At 40.8% G+C, this 20,017-nt stretch overlaps 1 protein-coding gene and 1 long non-coding RNA gene across 5 annotated transcripts in view; one reads left to right on the top strand and one right to left on the bottom strand.

Moving 5' to 3' along the window:
* The first annotated feature begins 555 nt into the window (after positions 1 to 555).
* LOC121066441 lies at positions 556 to 7,783 on the top strand. 2 transcript variants are annotated; one of them, XR_005817780.1, is made up of 4 exons: positions 556 to 2,064; positions 3,043 to 3,197; positions 4,499 to 4,560; positions 7,247 to 7,783. It is a non-coding gene; the product is annotated as an uncharacterized LOC121066441 (long non-coding RNA). The 2 variants fall into 2 exon arrangements; XR_005817782.1 differs by lacking the exon at positions 3,043 to 3,197.
* Positions 7,784 to 16,538: 8,755 nt separating this feature from the next.
* CPED1 (cadherin like and PC-esterase domain containing 1) overlaps positions 16,539 to 20,017 on the bottom strand; it is a 151,914-nt gene continuing 148,435 nt past the window's right edge. For 2 of the 3 annotated variants that reach the window (XM_040549956.1, XM_040549965.1), the window contains one exon: positions 16,562 to 19,718. In XM_040549956.1, coding sequence (XP_040405890.1) covers positions 19,491 to 19,718 — 228 coding nt within the window. In that variant the 3' untranslated portion in view covers positions 16,562 to 19,490. Of the gene's footprint in view, positions 19,719 to 20,017 lie in introns of all 3 variants that reach the window. The other variant, XM_040549972.1, reaches the window with a different exon arrangement.

A 20,017-nucleotide genomic window follows, 5' to 3' on the forward strand; every position in this document is an offset into this window, starting at 1 on the left:
CGCCAGCTCTGGGCATGTTCCATATGACCCCATGAGCTATTTAAACCTTCCGATGCAGCTTGTTTCTCTGTTCTGAATTTCAGTCTGGAGAACATCTGCTTGTGGTTGCACAGAAACTTAGTCCAGAGTGAGGGAGAGGGATGGAGGACCATGGTGCAACACAGGGACCAGCCATGAAACAGGCCTGAACCAGCCAAAACTGTGTGGGTTGTGTCAGAGAATTATCTAATTATTCCAGGACACATGGTTCATTTTATCCTCGTTGCTGCTTCCTGGCTCCACCTACTCAAGTTAATTTAAAGCCCTGATCTAACAGCAGTGTATTTCTTATTGCCTTCTTGATCTACTTTGTGCATTTATTATCGATTGTGATTTTTTTTTCTTGCCAGTTCTTTTAACTGGGCTCTCTTCTGTATTTCTCTTTTTTTAATTAGTCTGAAGCCTTTGATCCTAAATTCTTATACGTGAGCTTTTGTCTAGAAGCTGCAGAATCTTATATTCTAATAACAATTTACATAAGATTTAAATTAGAAAAATATTGATTTCAAAAATTCCAATCCAATTTGGGTCATATTTTATATATGATATCATAAATAAATTCTCTGTTGGGATCCCGTATGCTGGTATCTGATTTTGTCTACATTTCTTTCCACAATATCCATGAAGTAGTTAAGAAAATCTTTTGATCATACACACTGGTGTAAAGTGACACAGTTGCAGTCTGGATGCTAAAGAATACAAATTGTGAGCTACCTCTTGAGATCATCCAGTTCAACCTCTCTCAGATGCTGGCAGCGAACCATGTTTTTCCACAAACATCTGATTTAAAGAAGTTTGGATTACTATGTGTGTTTGCCCTAATCCCCCACCTGTCTCTCTTGCTATGTTTCCCTTTCAAGCACTTTCCTGTTGCCCACAGCCCCTGCACCTCCTCTCTGGCTGTTTCAGCCTGCCCTCCCCCACCCCAGGACCCCCAGCCTCTTCCCTCCTCCTGCCCCCATCTCCCTCTCTGCCGTTTGCATCACTTCTCTCCTTTGTTAGCTCCAGCAAAACTCTCCTCTCTGGGCAGAAGCAGCATGCACGACAGTGCTGGTGCTTCAGAGCCCTCTGTTCTGGAAGGCCATTCCCTCCATCACAGGCAGCGACGTGAGTGTTTGGTACAGACACAATGAGCCAGAGTCCAACACAAGGTCAAGTTCCAAGCCTGGGTGATCAAAATTTGCTACAAACCAGGGAAGATAAATTTGGTTTACTGCTTATCTTGCATTCATTGTCCAAGGTGGGGCTGTCTTTGCCTATTCGTAAAAAAGCACTTACATTTTTCTATTTTAAAAAGACAATAAACTGTTGTTAAAAGAAAAGAAAAAAAAAAAAAAAGAGAAGGAAATATGTCTCATCTGAGTGGTGTTTCCTGACTGGACATTTACTAATCTACTTTTTAATTATGATGAATGTGATCTTGACAGAGTCAATTACAGATAAGCATTTTTTTTGATTCATTGCTAGATAAAGAAGAATAGTCTGTTGTGCAGACTTCGTGTGAATAAGCAGATCACTCAACAGATAATGTGCTTGGAAGATGGACCAAATATCTCTTTAAAAGCTAGTGGCCAGTGTTGTCATCATAATCAAGGCCTGCTGGCCTATTTACTGGACACAAGTACCTCCAAAGTTAAACACCCTTGGTTCAAATTATTTTCCTTCTCCTGGAAGTACTGATGCCCAGCACAGGCACCAAAAAATGAGTACAATATAGCATACTGCATTATCCCACCTATACGTACGGGTCCTATCAACCAGCAGGGGCATTATCCCTTTATCTTAATGAAACGAGAACAAAGAAGCCCATCTCCCAAACAGAAAAATCTCCCATAATCACTAAATCAGGTCATTCCTTCAGCTGTAAAATTTATTGTGTCTGGTGGTACAAATTATGCCTCTAATTCATCAAACGTGCTTTCAGTCCATCTCAGTACTTGGCTGCACGATGACATCCATCAGCACCAGGAGCCAGGAAGGTGCTGAGCCTGTGCACAGAAGAAGCTGGCACCATTTCAGCATGAGGTACTGTCATCATGGTGTGTGTATGTTGGCTGCAGCAAGCTCCTCTGATGGAAGCTCCCAGGCTGCTTCCAGGTATCTTGTACCAGCAGAGCCTTGAAGCCGGTGTAAAGGTCACAGGTACTGTTCAGTCATAGACGATTCCAGGTTGGAAGAGGCCCACAAGGACCACTGAGGCAGCAGTTGTGACCTGCTGTGCACTCGCTTACCAGTGCCGGGCAATACCCTGATAGTGCCTCAGGTGGCAGCACACAGCTCTGCACCCTGCTGGGATCAGGGGTCATCGATATCGTGGCATCTAGAGAACCTGGAGGCCTGGACCACCCCAGCCTGCCTGTGCCCTCTGTGCTCTCTCCAGCCCTTCCTCCTTGGCTGGCAGGAGGAACAGAGATGTGCAGGGAGACACAAGATGTCAGGGCAGGGCTCCTTGCGCTCCTGGTGCAGTGTGCCCTTACATCGTAGCATCTCTCTGTGAGGTGATGTTTCAGCAGACAAGTGTTAGGCCTTCCATAAGGCCTGGCTGGCAGTAGAAGGCCAAGTTAGAGAGGAAAAGAGGTGTCCCTTCTCCCATTCAACCCCCCCCAGATCCCACCTGCCTCTTGTCCAGAGGGTTAATATTAATGCTGTTCTCACTGTTTTATTTATTTATTTATTTATTTATTTATTTATTAGTATGTGTAGCCTGAAAGTGTTCAGGTCCATGGCTAATGTAGATTTGGCACGCTGAGCTCACAAATGCAACTGGGACAGCAATTAAAATGCACCCAGTGCGTGGTGGCAGATAGAGACCTCACAAATACATGTAATGATTTCAAAGCCACCTCTTAATATCACCTCTGTAATAGCTGCACAACACAGTGTGCAGAACCATGTTTTCTATGTGATTGGACATGGAAAAAAAAAAAAAAAAAAAAAGTAGAAACAGGACTGGGAAGGCCAGGAAAGAGCAGACCTCTCACAGTCCTTTCCATTTCCTATTAGAGATCCAGAAGAAAGTTAAAGTCTCCAAGAAAGTTTCCTGGAGCCAATAACTTGGACGACAGTTGCTACGACAGTTGCAGAGCAGATCTCCTGGCAATCTGCTTCTACCAGTGATGCACTGCCAGAGAGCAGGGGCTGGGGAAGAGGAGATTCAGGTTGGCTTTGACGTCTGCTGCTCCCCGAGGTTAAAATCTGGAGACTGCCCTTACCAATATCCACACCAGCTCTTCAGATCTGCTCACATGTTGGGGGATCCTGGAAGCAGATCCAGGTTTCTTCTGCAGTGCTGCTGACAAATTATGTTCTCTGACATGGACAGTGTAATTGTTGGTATTATCTAGAGTTACTCCAGAGAGAAATTTTTTGGCATAAATATATCAATTAAAATGTGCCACGAGAATGCTGATAAGGCTTCAAAGCATAACTAAGCGGGGTGTGAAGAATGTGGAAAAGAAATTCAGGTTTTATTTCTGACTTCACCCACATCCCACTTACTACTAAAAATTAAAATTAGTCATAAAATTGCACTTGGTAACAGTGCATCTTTTTGCTCTCTGTAAGTTTATCTAGCTTTTTCAAGGAGGATGAGACATGCCCTAGAAGGTGTGAGGATTAAGAAAAATGCAATTGTTTGCTGATAGAAAATTTGCTTAATGTTTTCATCATACTTAGAACAGTAATATTTAGAATTTTTCATTATTTATTTATTTATTTATTTGTGTATTTTACACAACGTTTGTGAGATCAGAGGAGGGTGGGTGCTTTTGGCTAGCGTTGCAGATCTTCTAGGAGGTAACGATGCATTTTGGTGAAAAAATTAGCTCAAGTGAAGAAGAATGCAAGTGAAGAACTAGCTCAAGGACCTGAGTGACATCAGTGGGGGAGAGAAGTCCTCTGTATGTAGTTTCTAAATCAGTGTCAGCCTCCCCTGAGGGTGTAACACAACAGGGTGTTGCTGTATGTGGAAGCCTGCTTTGTACATAGGTTTCTGAGATAAGCAGGATAATATACCATGTATGTGTGCACGTGCTTGTGTGTGATGCTGTATTTTAGGTACAGAGCAGATAAAGGAGCTGCTCCCCGGGGAGCAATGCTGTCCAGAACTCAACCCATATTCCTGTTCCAATTGCTAATTTGTGTTAACACTTTCTACACAACACTTTAATTTTATAGCAATAATTTTGTTGTGTTTCATAACAGTGACATGAGTGGCATGCACAGAACTATTGCCATCCTGTGATGAGAGAACTGAGAATCAGAGAGATTTAACTTGCAAGTGTCAGATGGTACATCATCATCAAAACCACAATTAGGACCTCAGTTTTTAATTGCTAATTCCATGTCTATTGAGTTACTTACCTTTTGAGTGAGGATAATGAGTGAATCAGAAGAATCCACTCTGTAACTCTTACAATACAAACCAGGCACTCAATTTATTATATTTTCGTTCATCTAGGTAGTGATATGCACGCCATCTGTAAAGCGTTTGGTCCAGTCATCAATCTCATCGCACCTTAGGTATGAATTTACCTACAAGCTCAGTTTCAGAAGGAGGAAATGTACGAAGAAGCAGGGGGGAATGGTGATGTGCTGACAACCACAGGAACGCTTGTGATCACTTACTACCTGCAGTGTGGTGATGGTAAAAAGGAAAGAATGAATACCCTAATTTTTCAAGTTCACAGTCTTTCAAGTTATATGATAACAGTTAAAACATCCCAGGCATGGGATTTAGATCATTTATTACCCACTCTTTCTCCCAGTTTCAATGATCTTACCTGTTTCAGTGCATTAATTTCATCTCTTCTGCCTCAGTACTTCTCCTTTTGTTCATCAATTATCCTTGTTCTCTTCCCACTTACCACCTTTTGATCAGCAAAAATACAATTATAAAAAATTATATGGCTATGTTCTGAGTAACCCAAGGCTCTCGTAAAGTTGTGCCTCTTCACTGGTAGTGAGCATAGCAGGTGTTAAAAATGAAGGTGCCAGAAGCTCCCTAGTGAGAAGATGATCTGTGCATTCATAAAGGTTCGTTTTAATGTCAAAGTTACAAGTCATTTCAAAGTAGCAGGTTTTATGTCACTTCCAAAATTTTTATTTGGGTTAGTTGTGGAAAGTCTGAATGTTCTTATTATCTGTATAAACAGCAACTCTTTCCTTGAATTTTATTAAATATTTAGTGTTAATTATGTCTTGGAAAATCTAACTTGTGATAAAAAAGAGCTTTTGTGTGTGTGTGTGTGTGAGAAACAAACTTATTTTTCTGAGGTTTTGAACTTCCTGTTTTATCATTTTCATCCTGAGAAATATACGCACACCCATGAGGTTCAGGATCTTGGGTATCTCTTCTGTGCCACCACCTGGTTACATTTCTCTTCTTTGTGGACATGTGTGGGAACCCTTGTGACAGACCCTGGACATTGCAAGCCTTTCTTTTGCCCATTCTTCTTTACGTTTGTCATGTCTTCTAGCCATCACATAGCACACCCTCTTCAGACACACAACTATTTTATAAAACATCACAACAGCACACTAAGGCACTGTTTTTGCATCTCAGAATAATATAAATTCCTTGTGCATTCCAAGTGTCCTTCTCTAAAACACATCACTGATACCAAATTTCATCTGCTAACATGTTACCTGTTTCCTGAACCACCTTCTTACTTCATCTCATCAGTGATCCACTCCATCTCTCTTTCTAACATGCTTTTTTTGGCTGGACTCGGCACTGGAGTATTTGACCCTCCTTAAACCTTTTAGCAGCATTGTCACAGAGGTCTTCCAGCTTTGGAAATCCTACTCTTGCTATATCACTACAGCTGTGGCGTTTATACACTGTTGCATAAGGCATGGTGGTTGTGGTTTAAAATATGTGTAGCCACAGGCAAAATGCCAAAGTCTACAGGGTTTAGGCTGTCCCCAACTTATTGAACTCTGCTAAACTGGAGAGTCATCAAGTAGCTGAGGTTTGACATCTCAGCAACCTTGCAATAGCACAGGCCTAAACTGTGTAAAAGTTAGGGCTGATGGGGAAAAAATTGAATAGTTTAGGTTGTTTGGGGATTTTTGTGTGTGTGTGTTTTTCATGGTCTTCACACAGGTAGTGCTAATAATTATTTATTTGAAAATTTACTTTGAATCTCGTCTTTTGAGATTCAACAGCTACAAGAATCTTTGGTAACCACCACTGAAAATGGGGTCAGTGCAGTGTTTGAGAACATGTACTTTTCCCTACTCGTGCAAGTGGAGGGGACAATCCCTTAGCATGGCGTGGACAGTGGAAGACATCCCTCGGGATTCATCCAGGAGTGTAGGGCAAGGCACCCTCCACCCAGCCCCATTCAGGAGTGGGAACAGCAGTGACTGTCCTCATTGGAACAGCGCGAGGTGTGACCCCATGCTGCCCTGGGGGCCCAGGTGCCCCCAGGTCTCCACAAACACCAGGAGCTCTGAAGGGGGAACCTCAGCCCCTGCAATGTGGGGTGGCAGGTCCTGACCCCTGGCAGGGGAGTCGGGCAGTTTGCCTCTCCCTCTGCCTTTCCTTGCCTGTCCTGCAGGCAGAGTTGTGGCCTGGAGGGCTGGGAACTGCTGCTGGCTGCCCTGGCTGCGGTATGCAAAAGATTCCCCAGATGAAGTGTAAAGGAGCTTGCAAACACAGCTGTAAAACTAAGTGCTGCAGCATCATAAATATCTGTTTATAATCGTGCACACAGTATTGAGTTTCCCTCTTGAATGAACAATTTATTTACAACCTCGACACCAAGTTAATGACTTCTGCCTAGAAATTAGGCGTATTTTTATAGTTCCAATATGCTCAAGGCAAGTGCTTTCAACCCACATTACTGCTCAAAAAATTCAATTATCTTGTAATTCCGAACTTTCCTGCCCTTTAGCTAGTAAAGGACAACAGGCATGACCATCAAGTCCTTTAATTTCTACTTTGTGTAAATATTAATCTGCTTTATTTCGTAAGTATCCTTACCAGTTGCGTTAGATTCTCATCAATCTGCCCCAGCTGTGCTTGGTACTTTCGTGTATGATAGTCTAACAGGTGCTTCATTACAGTTCCTGATTTTTTTTATATCTGCAGCTGTATCTACAGAAGTGATTAGGAACTACTTTTGGATAATGAAATTTGAGTGTAAACTGTGTATAATTACTCAGAATTGCTTCCTAATGTCAGACTTCCCATTATCTGTAGTTTAATGAAGCATAAACCTTCTTCAGCTGAACCACGAAACCTGCTGCAGCCTGCATGGTGTCATCTGCAAAGGCGACAAAAGACACTGTTCATTCATGGACAAACACCATGATGAGATGCAACAGGCCTGACCCACCAGATAAAAAATAAAAGAAGGGAAAATAAGACTGTTTTCTGGAAATGACCTTGAAATCACTGTCTTCACCTCATCTTGTGTTTTCTAATGCTTTCTACACTTCTTTTACATATGTTGGTGTAAAGAAGAAGAAGGAAATATGCATTTCTCTATCTAACCATCAGGCTGTCCAGGATATTACAGTATGCCAGCCAATAATATAGCTGATTCAATTGGAAAAATTTGCAGAGCAACTCAGTATGTGTTTTGAAGTACAATTTAATGGATATGTAATTAAAAGCTTTCATGTACATATAGGAAGTTTGAGTGTGTGACTCAGATGCAAAAATATATGAAAAAAACTCTATATTTTGTTTTGCTATAGCTGTCACAAATGTTATGTCATTATCATGGTTTTGGAGTACCGAAGCATTATTTTTATTTTTATATTTGAGACTGAAAATACTATCATTAGCATTGACAGTAATGTTTCTATTACTGCTCTCCTTCTGGTGAATGCAGAAATTTAGAGGAAAAAAATTATAGACAAATCCAAACCAGAAATATAACCTTAATTTAAAGGACAGAGAGTAAACAATTTGCAGATAGTTTTACCAATAAAGATGGCATGTACATTTACAGAAACTGGCAATGCCAAACACTAGAGTGGCATATTTAGATGAGATATCTAAATACAAAGAGTTAAGTGAATCATATGTGTTCAAAATGGAGAGGAACATATTCTCAGGTCTGGTTATAAAAAGCCCAGAGCTTGTAAAAATTCCTAATGGTCTCTATTTGATATCTGTGACCACTTTCAAGGAAATAAATGACAGCACTATCTGTATAGTACAAATAAAGCAGAAAAATAAGTATCTGCTGAATAAAACTATATCAGATTATATTTGCATCATATAAAGTTAACAGAAAAGTAAGTGTCTATTAGCTCAGACCCCCGCAGCAGTTTTGAAGGACAAAGTTTCATTGTATCATTTCTGGCTTTAGAGGTGCTGTATATTAACTTTACATTTACCTGCCTTACAAAAATAAGCAAACTGTTTAAAAAAGAAAAAAAAATCAGACGTAAAACTACTCCCTAGCTGCAGAATTTGTGAGTTTCAGAAAGTGGCCAGGAGGTATGGAAATAACTTTTTTTATAGAAGTAAGCTTTAAGACACGTAAAGCTGTATGCTGAGGTGATGTGTTACAAGGGAGACTGCTTTACAGTAAGGCTCCTGAGACCACTTACACATGTGTGAGTGTGAGAGTTGGTGCAATTTATGCACCAAAATCCAGAATCTGCTATATTACAGGAATACAACTCTGCCTATTTAAATCAGGGATCTCTACTTCACCAACACCCCACCCCACCCCCCTTAATACGCAGCCACAGTATTATGGCCGGCTAAAAAGGAGGACGTGACTCGGTAAATGCACCATGTAATTCCACCTATACAGGCACAAGGAATGTTAAAAAGGTAGGTGGGACACATTTTAGCTTTTTTAATTTCCTCAATCTTTGTTTTTTTGACACCAGCAGGCCATTCTGAATTTTAAAAAGCATGTACACAGCAGAGATTTGATGAAATTCATGCACTGGTGAGCAAAACAAGGGAGGTGAAGGATGAAATGGTTCTTTTAACAGAGCACGGAAAACTGAAATGCACTCCTTCATCACTTTAGTGTCCATCTTCTCACAACTTTTCCTGCTAACAGGTTTTAGTTACATGGTGGACCCTAGCTGTAAACATCCTCATGTCTTAGGTCAGGAGGGACATGCTGAGTCCAGAGGCTTGCTGAGGTGTGGAGGAGCCTATTGCTGTAAGTAGGCTGCCCAGCTCCCTCTGACTATCTGTGGAAACATCATGCATCCTACCTGCCCTGTTCACTGGCAAGACAGTCTGTGATCCCTATGCATGTAGCTGAGGTACAGAGGTACCTTGGCTCTCTCACAAAGTCTTCACTGCTTGTCCACCAAAATAAAATTGATGGAGATCACAGCGTCACCAGCTGAGATCTGAATGTCAGTCGGCCTGTGAAGGTCGTGTGTGGAGGCTGGAAAAATTATTTTGTTCTACAGTGCACCAACAGGGTTGAGGGGGAAATGGAAAGCGTGGGATCAAGAGAAGATGGAAATGGAAAAGAAACTCTGAAAGATCTTCAAAATGGATATTAAATGGAAGGCAGAAAGAGTTTTGAGTAGAAAAGGAAAAGGCTTAGAATGGGGATTGTTTGTTTGTTTGCAGGAGTGGTCAGGATGAGCCAGGAGAGCCCATGAATTGCTTGCATGCATTCATCTTCATGAAGAGTAATGTGAGCATCTAAGCAAATCTGAAGAACTTTGTGCTTCAGAGCTTTGTCATTTTCTGGCCATCTGGAAGCCCTTCTGGGGAGGATCTTTTTCAAAAAAAAAAAAAAAAAAAAAAAAAGAGCTGTTGAAGGAAGGAGTCTAGACATGAGGAAAAGGACCCAGGTAGCGGGTCCACATGTTGGACATATGTGTAAGTCATTGATACCAAACAACACTATCTGCATTCTGGACTAGATGGCCATAAAATATTTACGGATCCAGGAAACAGGTCCATTAATAGTTGAATGTGTGGCCATGATGGGGAACTTGCTTAAATGCTTCCATAGTAGTGGTCTCTAAATCTAAAATGTCAAAAATAATCTGGAAGGGTACTCAGCACTTCTGCTGAGCGTCTTCGTTTCCTTCAAAAGTAATAAGACATCATGCATGAGCAAGGGAGAAGCTTAGATTTCTGTCTATTCAGCACAGCTTGCACTGTCATTAATATTGTTGTGCAGTGAGCAAAGGCCTACAAATATGCCATGGTGTGAAAGTGGAAAAAATAAGGCTAAGTCCACCTATACTGTTTGGTGAAAGGTTCTGAAGCACAAATAGGCAAAATTGTACCTGTGTTTTGTCATAACATTTTTACCAGAGCCCTTGTAAATCAAGCCTTGGCTTTTCTTTCAGCTTATATTGAAGTGACCAGCCACTTGGACATTAGCCATGTTTTTCATTTCAGTGACTTGTCTGTGGCTGAATTACTGTTAAAACCTTAAATGTGCCACAGGATTTTTTTCTCCCTCAGTTCTCCTTACCCAGATCTTCTATGCTCTGCATAGAAAGCCTTTGCCCAGTAGAGGTAACAACATCACTTTGGTTTCCTAGAATCAAGCAACAAATAGCCAGCAAGCTGTTTTCACTTACACACATCCCAGAAAACGTGTGGCAAGGATGGAGGGAAGGGGCAGGATCATCCCAGCTTCCCCAAGCCCCAGAAGGCGGCAGAGACCTGGTTATGGTGGGAATAGCAAGTCTTCTGTCCCAAAATGGAAAGAATCGAAGCAAAGCTGCAGTGGGGAGCACCTCCTCAGGACAAAAAAAAGGTCTTTCTGGATATGTAAGTGCCATCCTTGGCTGGCATACAGTCCTCAGTCACTTTCCTTCTGCAACACCAGAATGTGCTGCCTTACTGACTCTCCCATCAGGTATAGGACCATACTCTTCAGTGTTACAATGGTTGTTCTGTTATTTGCGTGCTGGTACCTTATAAACAGGTCAGTGCACCTGAACAGAACCACAAGGCAATGGAATCAGTGTGTGCTCAGAGGAACAGGAGCTATTTGTCCCTTACAGATCAAGTTTTACGTGCCCCTGTCGCTGCCCCTGCCCGAGCTGTGCCTGTGAGCAAGGCCTAGGCAAGCACTATCATTGCTGAATTTACTGTTCTAGAGCCAAAATACAACTTTTTCTAGAGGATATCAGCCCAAACTAGAAACAACTGTGAACCTGGGGGACAAATAGTGGCTAAATGCTCGATATTCTGTCCCTCAGAAAACGCGGAGGTTCCGCCCAGGGAGGAGCGGAACTAAGGACGGCATACCCTATAGGCGTCTCAGTGATTGCCTTGCACAAGCTGTGCTGCCTTGTTGAGACAGCCTCCGCTCCAGACTGGCTCCTGCGGAGCCACAGATCACTCATTAAAATGACTTGCATCTCTGCTGAATCTTAATTAAGAAAAGTGGAGCAGGTGTTTACTTGTTTTATAGGCTAATTATAGTCCCTAGGGACTCCCTAGGCACAGCTAGATATAGTTACAGAACATTAAGAAGTTCCTGATTTTGACCCTTTTTGTCTCATTTATGGTCTTGTATTTGTAGCTGGTATTTATTCATATTAATTTAAGGATATTGCTTTGAGGCCAGGTATTCTAATCCCAGGAGCCGCAGGACAAGACCATGAACTGGACTCTATCGGGACAAGATGCTGTTTCTGTCTGCAGCTAACCTGAGAGATTGACAGCTCCATCCTGCCTCCAGCCCATCCCTTACCTTTCCCCTTTGTGCTTTTAGGGACGCTTCTATCCACCTACTGGCATAGCTGCTATCTAATAGTTTCTCAGCCCAAATCATCTGAAATTGCTCAGGTTAGTTTACACACTTTAATTTGTAGAGCTCAATTCTAGTTTACATTGTTCTGAGTGAGCCAAGTTAGAGAGCACTTACATGAGCAGCTATATCTACAGAGTAACAGGCAGTGATGTCTGGGGTGTAATGGTGTGTGTAAGACATGGAAGAAATGCACAGTGCAGTAAACTTTTCACAGAATCAAATAGGATATGTGACCAAGGTGTTTGGTTCAGGCTTTTAACACCTGTTAGATGCTTTTATGGCACAGGAAAGTCAGCAGCCCCTAAATTATTTAGGCTCTCCATAGACTTCCGGGACAGGAATAAATGCTGGAAGATGGGGCTCTCGGATGCAAACCAGGTACTTATCTCTGATCTGGTGTCTAAAGCTGAAAAATATTTTTTTTGTTGTTGTTGTTTCTGAGTTAAGCACCTGCCAGCTTGGCCTGTCTCACAGAAAGAGAGACATCCATCCTGCACTCCTATAAAGCCATAGACAGAGATTTGCTCTTCATTTTTGAAAATGAAGGGTCTTGACCTTGCATATCCCATATTACCATTGAATGTTCTGGGTTACCTGCAGGGCTGGTTTCCTCCTGATATAGTGCACAGTTAAATGATCGGCCAGCTGATCGGCCAGATGTTGAGAATGTACTAGCATGTCCTGCTGATGGTGGTGGTGAGCTTGTGACCAAGTTCTGGATCTGAATGAGCAGAGTGGGAATGTGAAAATTTCATCTACCTGCTCAACGAATCCCACAGCCACTCCTCTGCTGAGCTTACACTTATTTCTCAGAACTTTAGGTCTCCATCAAAGGTTTCTAAGTGTTGCTTTTGGCTCTCTGTAAAATAAGCAATACTGTAGAAGTAATAGATACTGCTAGAGAATAATTCAAGTCTTGGTCTTTCTTTGATGAGTACAAAGTATGAGCACATTCATAATTAAAATGCCTCAGTTAAATATCTGTAGTCAAGTGGGAGGAATCTGGGTTCTTGTGCCTGACAATAGATGGATAGTCTGTTCAAGTTGTTATCCTTGACTTCCAAGATGAACTTGTTTCGAGGGTCAACATGTTTTGAGTCCATATTCAGGCTTTGCTTTCATACCTGTGGGTGTGCTATTTTTAAAGCTCCTCCAGGGCTTCAGTCCTGAGCTGTTCTATAGACTGAAGAACCACACAGACAGGCAGCAGCACGAGATCACTTGACCCTATCTCCTTGTTACTGAAGAGACATGATACAATACAGAATTCTGGGGCCAATATTGGGTGGGACAGTAAGACCTGTTATGATTTAACCTTTTAACATCAACAGTAAATCCCCTTGTATGTATGTATTTTATAATAGCTAGGAAAGACACAGTGTACAAAAAATGTTGAAATAGGATTTTACAGTAGCTAATAGATACCGTTTGCTGTAAAGAGAGCTCATCAAATGCCCTTTTTTATTTTTTTTTAATAAAAGAGTATCAGACCATACAAACTATGTTCAAATTGTAATCACTCCACTAAAAACTTCAGAAGGAGACAACATCATGTTATTATATATGAAGATGTGACTCTGATTCTTTATTTTTAAAGGAAGTCAGTTTGGGGCTAGATCATGCTGGGTGGTGCATTGCCTAATGACTTGCAAGGTCAGGTTTTCAGGCTTTAAAGCGTTTTCCATCCTATTAGGATAAATAGGGATCAGCAGGTTTCTTCAAATATATTTGAGGCACTAAAAACATTATAAATAAAGCCATAGATGATTATCTGTAAGTATATAGAATCTTTGGAGCTGGCATGTGGAAGTAAAGGAAAGAAGCCTGGCAGAAATAACAAAACTTCTCTGATCTAGTAACTATAAAACAGGGTGGCTGTTATCGGGGGGGGCTGTACAGTCATTATCAGGCAGAGAAGAAATATTGCTCTAAGCCCCTTAATGCCAGTGAATCATAAAGGAAATATGGAAGTTGATAATGGTAAGTACAAAAGAAAAGATAAAAGACATTTTCAGAATATGTCAAGTGAGAAACTGCCAAATACAGATCTGGTCTTCAAACTCGGGCAATATCCCACAGAAGTTACTGACTTTAAGGGGCTCCTGAGGACTTTCATTTCATCCACTTGACCGCTAGTGTGCACTCCGTAACTGCCCTGGCTTTGCCAGAAGGCATCTGAGGCATTTTGGTTCCTCACTCAAGGTTTTTAGTTCTCCAGTCTCGTCCTCACCTAGTATCTCCTTAATATCCCGAGAGAAACATTGAGGCACTGGCTGCTTTAACTGCATTGCCTATCATTGCTCAAAACAGACTGAAAAACCACAATGCTGAAAACAACATCTGCCATGGGAATTTTGTTCCCATAATGAAGTACATGAGGGAAATGCCTACCACAGTGATTGTGTGCAAACGCAGCTCATCTCGCTCTGTTAGGCAGGAATGTGCAGAGAAGATTCCTCCCTTTCTTCATGCAGAAAAGCAATGGGAAAAATGATTGCTGAAAGCTGAGAAAATACACTGTTGTCTGAGACTGAGATGAAGGGGATGGAATTCGGCTCCTTTTTAGAGCAGCTCACCTCCAGAGGAAGTCAAGGAGAAGCTGAGCAGGTGCTGTGTTTCACAAAGACCTCAGTTCAAATTTCATTTAAACATATGCTTTATCTTCAGTCCAGGGCTACTTAACATGGTGTACCTTGCCAAGGCTGTTGAGCATGGCTGAGGGATTTCAGGAAAGGCTGCCCACAGCTGCCTGGGAACCGGCCAAGCAGTCAGATGGATGAACCTAGAAAAGGGACAAGTCCTTTGCAGTAGAAACTGATGCTTCAGGAGGCCCTTTTGTGACCCTGTGGGATCATCCTGACCATCCAAGTAAATGATCTGAGCACTTTTCTGGGGCTCTTTCCTCTAGGTACTGACCCAGACTGACACATGTAACATCACCTTTACTACCACTGAACCACATACAAGTAAGGCTGAAATGTAGAGACTCTTTGCACTGTGTAGTTGGGGCTTTTCTGCTCAACGGATGGTGTGAAGGTACCTGTAAGTACTACGGGATCAGGATCAGCACTGATACACAGGTGTGCCTGCATTATAAATCATCTGTTCTGGTGTCTTGAAGACCTGTCCTTCCACAGGTTAGGATGGCAGTGGAATATGGCTTGTTAAAGGCAAGCTCTGTGAAGAGCTAAGTGCTAGCGCACCCTAAGTACTTACCATAACACAACTGTTTTAAATTCAACACAGAAAATCACTGCCCTAGAGGAGAGGCATGCTTCACCCAGCTGCACTCAGCAGATCTTTTGCTGTTGGAATTGACAAAAACATTAAAATAATAACATTGATATTTTGAAGATTCACCCTGTATTTGCAATAATCATCTCTCAAATTTCCAAAATCTGAGATTCCTAAGGTGAAAGAGAAACTTCTCTGGTCATCTGAAAGAAAGTTCAATGTGAAGTAGAGCAGGTACTTGCAGTCATACTAGTGAGGTAAAACAAGCCAGATGCAAAGCTAGCAGGCAACCTATATTTTTTCGTCTGAGACTACAGGGGCTTGTTTAGCAGCTTGACTGTATGCCAAATAGTTCACTGCACCTCTAAAAAATTACTTTACTCTAAAAAAGTAATCTGAAAGATCCCTGGACTGCAGTCAATATCATACATATCTGCTTCTTCAAAGCATTCTCTTTGGCTCAGCATAGCAACAGAAGCATAACTATTAGTGGTTATTTCAACCTTGAGGTAATCGGATGCCCTGCTATCCCACCCACTAAGTAAATAAATTGACTTTGATGTCCCTTTAATATGTCACAGAAGAGAAAAATAAAGTAGAAAGCCTATATTTAGTGTTGTGAAAAAAAAAGATTGTTCTAAAGAATAACATTTTCAAATGAATACTAAGTGTAGAAATAGTATTTGTAGATCATTCTTTCAGCTCCTTGTCAAATAAAGCTAGTTGAAATACAGCATCTCCAATGACAGAGCTGACTTGCCAAGGTATTTCCCTACAAATAGGAAAATCTTTTTTAATTACAGACAATAATTCCAAAGATATTCATTGGGATGGACTTGATCATGGTGGCTGTCTACACTACAAGGCTAAAACCCAAATCACTGTGCAAAGTTTGTGGAGTTATATGAAAGACAGTGAGTAACTCATTGGACACTGATCCATCATTCTGCAGCTTCAGCTAAAGTTAAAGGGATGAAATAATAGCTGGGGTTACTGCTCTGTATTTCAAGATATTTATTTTTCACAGCACAGTTTCAGTCACCCTACCTGTAGTTTAAAGTATACATTGGTTCCACTCTAAATTCCACATGCTGCTGGGCAGAAATTGAGCAGGAAACACCACTTCTCAGTGTACTTGTTCCCCAGCCTGATTATGTCAATCCTTCCACCAATTCTAGGGCCATTCATGTCTGTACCAGGAGGTGGAACTCACCTTGACAATGAGGTCCTTTGCTATTTTAATGGTGCATAATGTGACTAAGCTAAATATATGGGAGAAAAAAAAATCAACTACATTATGAGTCAGTCTTAATATAGTAGGAACACTCTAATGCTTATTCAGACAAAATGTCATAGCAGACGTGACAATTCTACAGTAAAAGGTACTCTCACTGGAATTCAGACATAGTAATCATTTTACTGTCTTAATCTGTAAATGTTGATGCGTATAAGCAAGCAGTAGTTCCATATTAATCTCAATTTTCTTCTTTTATGTACCTATAGATGATAGATACATTTTAAAGTGAAATAGTGAAAAATGTACGTTTGCACCTGTTTTAATCTCCATTCCCTTCATTTATTCATAAGATTACATGGATCATATATAGTGATGGAAAAAAATATTCATTTAAATAAGGATCTGTTTACAAATTGTATCAATACCTTTATACACATGTAGATACATACACAGATAGGTAAAAACTAGCAAACATACAGAAAAATTCCACTTCCTACATTTGAAAAAAATATTAAGATTTGGAAAACATTAAGACATCTGGGTGTACAGCACATGTAAACCATTTTGTGGTGAAACTGGAAGTGATGAATTGTACATTCACCAGTATCAGCTACAGTATAACAAAGTCAGCTCTTTTCATCATTATAGCTGATGCTTCAGCAATCGGCTTTGATTAACAAACAATTAACAAAACATACAAACTCAGTTCATGCCTTAAAAACATTTGTGTACATAAAAATAACAGCAACAGCATGTGGATTTAAATGAGCAAAGAAAATCTTAACAGAAGTAAGTAACTGTAGTACTCCTATCATTGATCATCTCAATGCCAGTGACTTCTGGCTGTGTTTTGCATCTGGTGATATTAATGGCATGATATGAAATCAAATTTAAGGTTGTGATGACTTGGAGTTCCAGACCCAAGTTTATATATTATTTCGTTTTCATACAATTATATTCCTTAGATTATCACATTGCTCAAAACCAAATGCTGACATTTTCAGCATTTATGCACAGTTCCTGACCCTTCTTTTCATGTAAAGCTCCATGTCAGGGAAAACTTTATGTAGAAATTCAGGGACATTTACTGTAAGCACAGCAGCAGCATATTACAGAGAAACACATATATATTCACATTGTCACACCAAATGTAAGGTTATTGCCTAAATTAGGAGCTTTGTAAATATAGTCTGAAGTCTCCTAAATTAGGTAGGCCAGATCCTCTTTCTGAGGATCCTCTGACCATTTAGGGGAGTTGGGCTCCAAACTACTGCCTTCACCTATCTTACCTGAAGTAGCAAGAATCCACAATACTGGATTAGTAGCTGGGGATACTGACTGTGTTGAGTTTATGGATCTTTGATAAATCTTAAATGTGGTGTTATGAATTTCTATTCCTACTGCTATACAGGGCAGCCTTTCTGTGTGCTACCAAGGCCAGTAAGATGGTGATTAGTTCTGCACTATAATTTATCTTCACTGACATTACTTGCAGCTTCCTTTCCCAGACAGTGGAAGCAAGTGAAGGATTATATATAAAATTGTGAGGGGGAAGCAAGTCACAGAGCTCAGTGGACCCTTCATTAGACTCATACATATCTGGTTCTGACTCCCCTCTCTAGTGCGTGGTATGAGAGCGGTGCCCTGATTGCCAGCTCCATGAAAATCCATAACTGGATTTTTACTTTTGAAATGTTCTTTTATTATTATTATTAGTAGTAGTAGTATTTAAATTTCAAGTGTTCTTGGTGCATTTTAATCATACAAAACCAATACTGTTTCATCTTAGGTTATTTGTTGTTGTGACACATCAGGACCTAGTTTGGTCAGATGCTTTAAAAAGTATCTGTTCATGGTCATCTCCTCAAAGTTAACTACAGGCACAGTGATGTAGTGATGAGGACTGTGCAGCCTTTCTCCATCATGATGGGCCCATACTCTGCAATGGGAAGTGCCAAAGAGGCTGGTACACCGAGCATAGAAATAATTTGTAGGGTGAATAACTTCAAGGGGCTTTGTTCTCTGTCCCCATTAACACATCACCCAGCTGCTAAGATTGGACCATATTTGGTTTCCCATCAGGGTACCACATCTGTGAATATGTTGCCAATGCTGCAGACAGATTCTTCCTATGATGATAAACCCTCTCCCTTGGCTTTCATTCAGAGCAGGTCTGCAAAAATGGGTGACGTAGATGCCCTACAGCGTGAAACCAGAGTCCAGAGAAGGTTTAGCCCCCACCAAGCAAGAGATGCAGGCAGTATATTCTGCCCCCAGGACATCACATACTGCTTGTGATAGATTAAAAACAGACAAACAAACAAACAAGCAATCAAACAGACCTTGAAGTTTTTATGTGTGCTTGCAAAGGGGACTTTTCTCCTGTTTGTGGTACTGGCTTCACACATTGGCAAGTCTTAAAAAAATCATAAAAGAAAGAGCCCTTCCATGCAAGGAGCACACTTTCTTGGCTTAAAGGCCAGGGCAGTTACTGAAGTACATATCTAAGCAGTCTTCCTGCATATGGCCACTCTCCTAAACTGAGACTTCAAATAAGTCTATGTCAACATATTCACTATATTTACATGCTACATTGAGACAGTTACAACCAGTCTCAAGTCTAAGTAATCTATTTCTGTATTAGCTTTAGAACATGCAAAAAATAGAGTAGACATCTGTTCCATCTATGATACAAAGAAGGGGTGTGTTTTCAGGAAAAACACTAGAGTTCTAATGTAAAACATTAATAGACATTTTCTAATCTAAAAACCAAATGCCTAAATAGAAAAGGTTTGATATTGAAGGGGAACCAAGCCATGTACGATAAAAATCTTTAAAATGGAATGTAACCAGTTTCTAAATACATTCAAATATTACAGTGTGTCTATAAATAGAAAACTAGATAGTGCTGAAGAGATAAAGCAGTCCTTTCCAAATCATTCAAGTGTATACATTTCTCTCTCTTTACTATCATTAATAAACAGTTGCTTGAGCTACAGCTGTTCTAGCTTTTGGCAACAGTTCAAGTAACTGCCCCTCTTCTCTCTCTTTGCATCTTTTCATCTTCCATTCTGAAACCACAAAACTGCTAGGGCATATCTCCATTTCATAAAGATTTAGGAAAAATGTCACATGTCTCCAACTCTGTTGGTACATGTGCAGTCAATAGAGGAAGCACATCATAAATTCACCATGGTCGTTCGATTGTTGCTCAGGTGGCAGCACATCTCTAGTCCCAGTGTGACATCCAAGAGAGGCTATGTGCTGACAAGCTCCCTCTTACTTGCACAGAGCCTGCTCAGAAGGATTTCAGAATAAACTTGGTTTATTGGACCTCGGACGTGATATGGGGACTGAGAATTTGTTGCATAGTCCTGCAGTTGTGATAGCTTGCTTTGACTGCTGAAATATTTCCCCAGCGTATAGTGCCTTGATAACGTCATTGTTATGTGTGGACTTTCTTCAGAGGGATTGGATTTCACCACCTGCAAAAGAAGTGACATATGTGAATGCTTTCTGCATGCACCTAGCGGGATACACAGCTGTGTCTACACAAATGTTGAGACAGCTCTCCACAAAGCAGGTCCTGATACTCTTACCTTGAGCTGCAAGTTGCTTACAAACACTGTTTTAGTGAGACAAATTGTTAGCTTACGTGCTGTTTAACACGCAAGATCCTACTCAGTTAAGCCTTGAAATCTAAACGTATAGCCCCACTACACTCGGCTGATTCTGTAATGTCTCCAGTGTATTAGGCTCTGTGTTCTCTTCATTAGGGACAATT

This window comes from Cygnus olor, chromosome 1, assembly GCF_009769625.2.
Source record: "Cygnus olor isolate bCygOlo1 chromosome 1, bCygOlo1.pri.v2, whole genome shotgun sequence".
NCBI classification, from domain to species: domain Eukaryota; kingdom Metazoa; phylum Chordata; class Aves; order Anseriformes; family Anatidae; genus Cygnus; species Cygnus olor.